Source organism: Loa loa (genome assembly GCF_000183805.2).
Source record: "Loa loa unplaced genomic scaffold supercont3.767, whole genome shotgun sequence".
NCBI lineage: Eukaryota > Metazoa > Nematoda > Chromadorea > Rhabditida > Onchocercidae > Loa > Loa loa.
The window spans coordinates 1-7565 of record NW_018108947.1 but is presented as its reverse complement, the minus strand read 5'-3'; the positions used below and the strand labels follow the sequence as shown (position 1 = coordinate 7565).

The 7565-nt window shown below is 28.2% G+C and overlaps 3 protein-coding genes across 3 annotated transcripts in view; 2 read left to right on the top strand and 1 right to left on the bottom strand.

Annotated features, from left to right (window-relative positions):
- Positions 1 to 1306, bottom strand: part of LOAG_18968 (hypothetical protein) — a gene marked incomplete at its 3' end in the record, with an annotated part of 3339 nt that extends 2033 nt beyond the window's left edge. Inside the window, exons 1-2 of the mRNA XM_020451629.1 lie at positions 1155 to 1306; positions 333 to 642 (exon numbers count right to left, since the gene is read on the bottom strand). Of these exons, the coding sequence (XP_020304572.1) occupies positions 333 to 642; positions 1155 to 1286 (442 nt within the window). The 5' untranslated portion in view covers positions 1287 to 1306. The remainder of the gene's footprint in view (positions 1 to 332; positions 643 to 1154) is intronic.
- Positions 1307 to 4270: 2964 nt separating this feature from the next.
- Positions 4271 to 7110, top strand: LOAG_10965 (S-formylglutathione hydrolase). The gene is made up of 5 exons (XM_003146488.2): positions 4271 to 4374; positions 4760 to 4848; positions 5225 to 5371; positions 5674 to 5930; positions 6464 to 7110. Exons 1-5 carry the CDS (start codon positions 4301 to 4303, stop codon positions 6899 to 6901), a joined length of 1005 nt encoding a protein of 334 aa, XP_003146536.1. The 5' UTR covers positions 4271 to 4300; the 3' UTR covers positions 6902 to 7110.
- A 111-nt stretch (positions 7111 to 7221) lies between these two features.
- LOAG_10964 (replication-associated protein) lies at positions 7222 to 7536 on the top strand (the record flags this gene model as incomplete). The annotated part of the gene is made up of 1 exon (XM_003146487.1): positions 7222 to 7536. One exon carries the CDS (start codon positions 7222 to 7224, stop codon positions 7534 to 7536), a length of 315 nt encoding a protein of 104 aa, XP_003146535.1.
- Positions 7537 to 7565: the final 29 nt, after the last annotated feature.

Here is a 7565-nt window from a genome sequence, read left to right as displayed (position 1 = left end):
TTTCCGTATTATCATATTCGTACTAATTTTTTTTTTTTTTTTAACTTTAAAATTATAATTAAGAATTATCGCTTATTAAATTCTTCCATTTGCTAACAATAATAATAATTAACAAATTAATCATTCAATAAAAGTTGGTCATTTAATCTTTTCCGATTATCTCTTGGATATATAACAGTTGGAATTAAATTAAATTCAAGAATGCAACAGTTGAAAATTGTACGAAGAGTTTTAAAAAAATTATATAAGAGCTATAAATGAATGCTTGAATTTTAATTAAAATATAATAGTTTAAAATTCTAAATTAAAATTGAATTGATAAAAAATCTTACGAATAGACAAAATCGATTTTGTCATTTCTTTTGCTAACGATATATTTTTGAATTTTTTTGTGGAATAATTCCCATTTATTGAATTATTGGATATGATTGATGATTTTGATGGGATGAAATATCGTTTCATATAATAACGAATCTTCTCGGCTGCTTTAATTAATTCAGGAAGTTTGTAAAATTGTGCTTCATAAATGATTAAGCTCAATTTATAATCATCAATTGGTAAAGGATAGCTTTTACCATGACGTAAATAACCGAGAATTATGGGAAATACATCATTATTACGATCGATAAATAAATGACCATCCTGAAAATTTAGATTGTAAAAACTAATTAATTATATGCATATTTCTGCGATAATATATCTTTAGTGTCTTTTTTTTTTTAGCTTTAAAAAATAAGCCATAGGTTGATTTTATTTGAAATTAAAATTAAAGCATCATTAATTAGTTTGTATTTTATTGAAATTTATGAAAATCAATATGATATAAAATATCAATAGATATCATAAAATGAATTTCCGATACCATATTGAATTTATAGCAAATAAATTTCATATAAATTAAATTATTCGATAAATATTGTTCTAAGAGAGATAATTGCAAGAAACTGAATCATTTTAAAGATTAAAATTTTAAAAATTTTGGTGTTGCTTTTTTTTACTGAAATAATTTCTAATTTTATTAATTTTGAAAAACAATAATTAGCGCTGATTCATTTTTTTTCTTTTTTTTACACTAAACTATTAATGATTAACAATAAGATTTTAAATTTGAATTTACAAAAAAAAAGAAAATTAAAAAAAAAAAAACAAATTACCGAATCCAATAAATGATTCCATTTTGTAGTAAATAATTGTTGAAAATAGGAACCATCAATTGAAGTGAGTGTTGTTAATTCGGTTTTAAATAAACGTCCACCAACATTCAAAATAATACATTGCTTATCCATTTAATTTTTTACTCATATCTATTATAAAATTAAATTTAATTTTGATCAAATTTCTTTTCAACTTTTTTTTTTTAAACTAAGATTTTCATATTTATTAAAATTAGCGTAAAATTGAAACAAAAAAAAAACCAATTTCATTTTAAATATAATATATTTTGCATAAGTAACAAGTCTACTACAGCTATATTTTAATGATAGTATGAAAAGAAAAAGAGATCAATGATAACAAAATTTTTTCAGAATGACTGATAAAATTTAACTGTATGCGTTAGTTATTGATAAATTTCAATTACCATCATTTATTAATGATTGTAAAAATTTAACTGTATTTTAGTTACTGATAAATTTCAATTACTATGATTTATGATTGATAAAATGACTGATAAAATTTAACTGTATGCCAGTTACTGGTAAACTCCAGTTACCATGATTTATTAATGATTGATAAAATTTAACTGCATTTTAGTTACTGATAAATTTCAATTACAATGTTTTATTAATGATTAATAAAATCTAATTGTATGTTAGTTACTAATAAACTTCAATTACTATCATTTATTTTAAAGATTGTGAAGGAAATTTCAAAAATTTAACAAATCCTAAATAACACATAAAATTTTTTCATTATCGTTTAAAAAAAATTGGAAAAAAAATTGTGACACATTCAAATAAATTTTAAATGCTATGAAAAATTTCCTAAATATTTCAATGTTTAAACAATTATTTTAAACTAGAAAAGTAGAGGAAAATGATTTATTGTTGAAATTTTTGGTGACATAAATGACAATATAGGCAAAGATGGCGTGCTTAGGTAAACTTCTCAACCAATCAAACTAATACCCTCTCAATTTAAACCCGTCTTTCGAAGGTAAACATTACCATAGATTGACTCATACCGTTTTTGTTCATTTCATTGCTTATGGAAAAATAAATAGTGAAGTTAGCATTTTGTAAAGTTTTGGGGATTATTAACCAACTATATATGATATTAACATTAATAATAACATATTCTAGCTAATATTATCAATAAAAGGTGACATGTCACGTTAAATTCTTTCTATCCAATGCAATCATATCACGTCGAATCATTTCTATCCAATGAAATATATATATATGTATATATTCCATTGTTGGAAATTCCTAAAATGCTACATGTTAGGTTAATTAGCAAATAAATTAGTAAGATTGATTGATCAATAAACAAATTAGCAAGATTGGTTGATCAATAAACAAATTAGTAAGATTGATTGATCAATAAACAAATTAGTAAGATTGATTGATCAATAAACAAATTAGCAAGATTGGTTGATCAATAAACAAATTAGCAAGATTGATTGATCAATAAACAAATTAGCAAGATTGGTTGATCAATAAACAAATTAGTAAGATTGATTGATCAATAACCTTTTGATTAATAGACAAACTGATTGATTAATTAAATTCGATGCAGCTTTCCACTTTTTTTTTTTATAAAATAAAACTTTGACAAATATGGTTTAAAAAGTTTTTCTTCCTTTTTTACTAGAAATAGTTTTTTGAAACTTAACTTTGATAATAAATTCTTTCGCAAAAAATTAATTAATTTAAAAGTTAATTAGTTTAAAACATCCGAAAAGAACGATTTTTATTTCAATATAATTTGTTGACAAATGAAAATACATTTGGATATAGTAATTCAACCACTTTGCATATCTCAATCATTAATGGTAAAATTTGTATTTTCAATTTTCCTTCGAATATTTAATTAGGCATTCTTACTCTAAGAGAATGGTAATTTTCAGTTTTTTGAATGTTTTTTGAATTCAAAACATAAATTTGAAATATTTCAACATTTTAATTATATGATTATCAGAAATGATATATTCATCGACGATCCAACATCTTATGAGCTTTGCAAAATTTACATTGTTTCTATTCCATTTCCATTATTTCTATTCTTAAGTTTTAGTTTCATGCAAATTTTTTCAAATTGGATGTTAATAATTGTGAAATCAATGACTAAGGATCAATGTATACACTATGAGATATCAGTAATTAGTGAATAGTGTGAAAGTATGATATCAATGATAGCAAATTATCATGAACTTCATTGATAAAGTGATCAGTATATCGTTGAAAGTTTTTAAATGTATTTAAGAAAATTTCTAAACTGATCGTATTTCTTATTAATAATTCCTGCGTTACCAGTTTCGGTAAGTACATAAGAAACAGATAAGAAAATAAAATGGTAGATATTGTTATATTCAAGTACTTATGAGACTATGTTGGATAAAGAGATTGATGAGAATTACTGGATGTACAGAATGATGAGAACTTTGAGAGTACACTGTTAAAGATTGAAAAAAAAAGATAGATAGTGGTTACTAGTAATTTTACATACTAAGTGAAGACTGTGAAGGAGAAAAAAAGAGTATTTGTCAGTAAGAAGTGCAGAGAATGCGAACAGGAAGAGAAGAGTATTTGTTAGTGAGAGATGCAGAGATTGATAAACTTTATATCATGTGGAAATCGGGTTAGTAAGACGAAAAGAGTATGCATTAGTGATGTAATGCAGAGATTGATAAGAATTGCGAAATGGAGTGCTGTTAGAGATTATGAAGATGGTTGAGTGATAATTATATGACTGAGAGGATTGAGAGTGAGGGATATTTTTGGATGTAGAGGATAGAGGGATTGGTAATGTTAGAAATTCGGAAAATGGTTAAATAGTTGTAAGTAAACTTTTTCAGCTATCTGAAAAACTGAAATAGAAAGAGAGTTGTGTATGATGAGATGTAAAGATTGATAAGAATTATGAGAGGTGGGAAAAAAAAGATGGTTACGAAGAAGGAGATACAGATATTAATAAGAATTCCAAGAGAAATTTAAAAATAGGATTAAGCGTTTCTTTTTTTTTTTCCATTGATTACATATATATAAATCCATGGAATTACTATTACTTTCATTATCATCTTAATTTTATTTTTTACTATACAATTTGATAGTTCAGAGATATGAGGTTATTGGAACAGTGAATGGATTCTAAACTGGCGAAATTGTCATCAGTTCGTTGTTTTGGCGGTTATCAACGAATCTTCTCACATTACAGGTTTATTATTGATTATAAAAAGAAAGTAAGAATGTAAATGAAAGAAATGACATTAAGATATTGGAAGTTATCGGTTGTTCCATCATGAACTTGGTGCAATATTTGGATAATGAGATACAGAGAAAGTAATTGTATTTTACTTGCATTTATATTTGAAAGATGAAAATAATATCGTTTATTTTTCATTTGTTTACTCTGAAATATCGTGATTTTATAGTATTCAGTTTAGATATTCCTTTTAAATTTATAATCAACCCGAAAGGTTAAGGCATTGGGAATTATGGATTTCAACAGTGGATTGTTTCATATGATCAGATTTCATTGTGAGCGTCTTTTTTTCAACCCCTATCAAATACATTCATTTTGTTAAAGGCAATGTTTGCAGTACCACGCTAAAATGTACGATGAAATTCGGTATTTACATACCAGATTTAAAATCTTGTGAAAAACTACCGGTTCTTATGTACCTTTCAGGTCAGTCATCCTAATAAGATTAAGATATGAGGTGTGTGCGTGTGTGTGTGTGTGTAGTAATCGTTAGTTCTGTAAGTTGAATAGTAAGAAAATAGTACTTTTAGAACAATCACTTTTTTAAACCTGTATAGCATTTTGTTGCCCTGACAGATTGGAAAATTTAGTTCAGGTGAAGCTTAAATTAGGAGGGAAACAAATTTAGTTATGATTAAGGCTCTGGAATTTGTTGCGATGATGAGGTTAAGTTGAAGTAATTGCAAGTAGAAAAAGGACTGCTGAAAGTTTTGTTTCTTCGGTAAATAAAGTTATTCCGTCTTCCTGGCAGGTAATTTGCTTTTTAATATCAGTTCATCTCAAAAAACATAAAGTTTTTCAGGCCTCACATGTACCGAAGCAAATTTTATCGAGAAAAGTGGCTTTCAGCGTGCTGCAGCAGCACACAGAATGGTAGTTTTAAATGCAGATACCAGTCCGAGAGGTGTAGACATTCCCGGTGATTCGGATTGTTGGGATTTCGGCAAAGGTTTTTCTATCTTTTTTCTTTTTCCCTTTAAAATATTGGCTCGAATATTGTAGCCATCTGCAGTTTATTTACGCGGTTGCAGTAACAATCAATAGTAAATAATAAATTAGTTCTCGTTTTCGAAAAAATTTCCGGTCACAGCAAATCTAGTTGTTCTTTCCTAATTTCAAAAATTTCATAACTTGGTTGTCGAAATTGGAACTTTTTTTTTTTGAATCAAAGCATCAAAGTAATCCAAATTTTCTTCGCTTTTGGAAATTTGTTTCCAAGAGATAATACTATATAAACTCATCATTTTCTAGGTGCTGGATTTTACGTTGATGCAACGGAACCAAAATGGAGTGAGCATTACCGGATGTATACTTATATCACAGATGAATTACCTAACATAGTGCGATCGAATTTTGTCGAATGCGATCCGCATCGATGGGGAATAATGGGACATAGTATGGGCGGGCATGGCGCAATAGTAGTCGGTCTCAGAAATCCAGAAAAATTTTTAAGCATCTCGGCATTTGCTCCTATTTGCAACCCGATGAATTGCAAGTGGGGTAGGAAGGTTTGTTCTAAACATGAATAGTATTTGGTTGATAAGATATGTTAGTAATACATAAATATACAAATATTTAACGATTCATGTCATTGTAATAAAGGGAACAAAAATGTAGGAAGATTTAAGTTTTTAAATTTTTCGTAGTGCCAAAATTCCCAGAATTATATGGAACCATGAGAAAGGAATTGAAAAAAAGAATGGATTTATTATTGCATTTAAAATTGTTTTCTGAAAATTGCTATAAGATTTTTTAGTATATCGTATCTATCGGCTACATGAGTAGCGGCAGATACCTTTCAAATGTGGGAATAATTGGATTTTTTGTTTCCTTCTTTCCCAAGTTTTTCATGTCGTCGAAAACCTTTCTGTGTTTTTACTCGGAATTCCTGAAAATATAATCTTTAACTAATTGCACTGATTGTATAAGTGAACAATGATGGCAGTTCAATTCACTTGTAGGTGAACAATAATGGCAATTCACTTCATTTGTACTTTTTGGTACGTGATAATGATGTAAAGTAATAATGATGGTCTTATAGGCATTCCTTGGTTATCTCGGTCCTTTGGAAGAAAATTGGAAAGTTTATGATTCTCTGGAAGTAATCAAATGTTATGACGGAGAACCAAGAAAGATCTTGATCGATCAAGGTACAGCGGATAACTTTTTGGCCCAGGAACAGTTGCTACCACGAAAATTGGAAAACATCAACAATGATAAGGTATCCATTGACTCATTATCCCCATATTTTTTAAGGATATGCTTCTTGTCATTTGAAATCATCGTACCATACAATATCTACCACACCGAACGGTCAACCATCATTCAGCTCTACATCATCCAAGCAAAGCCGATCCACAAACTGGACAACAACAATATTCGACATAGAAAACCTCGACATAAGCCTTCTCGAAAGATGTGGACATGGCTTCAAATACGCAATACTAGGAAAAGAAACCTGTCCGACAACAACACATGAGCATTTGCAGTGTTATTTTCAATTTAATACTACAATACGATTCATAACCCTAAAAAATAACTTACCAAGAGGATCACATATAGAAAAAGCAAAAGGAACACCCTACCAAAACTTTCAATACTGCTCCAAAAAGGTGATTTCCAAGAATACGAAACAACACCTAACCAAACCAAAGAAAAAAGAAAAATATCAGAACTAATAACGAACTATTAACAAAATATAGGAAAAAAGAAATAACACTACAACAAATAGGAGAAGAAAATCCAGACTACCTCATGAAATACAAAAGAAAAATAATTGAATACGGACAAACATACATAATGGACAGAAAAGAAAAAACAGAACTATACTTAATAATAGGCGATCCTGGTATGGGAAAAACCACCTTTGCAACAAAATTAAACAACGATTACTTTATAAAAACAAGCAATATGGAAAAATGGTGGGACGGCTACCAACAACAAGAATTAGTCATAATCGACTTCTACGGTTGGATATCTCCAAATGAAATTATGAATCTGGCCGATTCAAAACCATACCAGGTTCAAACAAAAGGAGGCTTCCAAAAGTTCACCAGCAAAGCCATAGTAATAACAAGCAACAAATATCCCGGAAACTGGTGGCGACCGAAGTAACATCGAAATTCGACATGCGAGCATTCGAC

Excerpts from the sequence above, each read along its gene's own strand:
- LOAG_10965 (XM_003146488.2), top strand. The coding sequence starts at position 4,301 with ATGGATTCTAAACTGGCGAAATTGTCATCAGTTCGTTGTTTTGGCGGT. Across the intron at positions 4,849-5,224 it reads GGTTCTTATGTACCTTTCAG|GCCTCACATGTACCGAAGCA; the intron begins GTCAGTCATCCT and ends AAAGTTTTTCAG. Across the intron at positions 5,372-5,673 it reads TTGTTGGGATTTCGGCAAAG|GTGCTGGATTTTACGTTGAT; the intron begins GTTTTTCTATCT and ends ATCATTTTCTAG.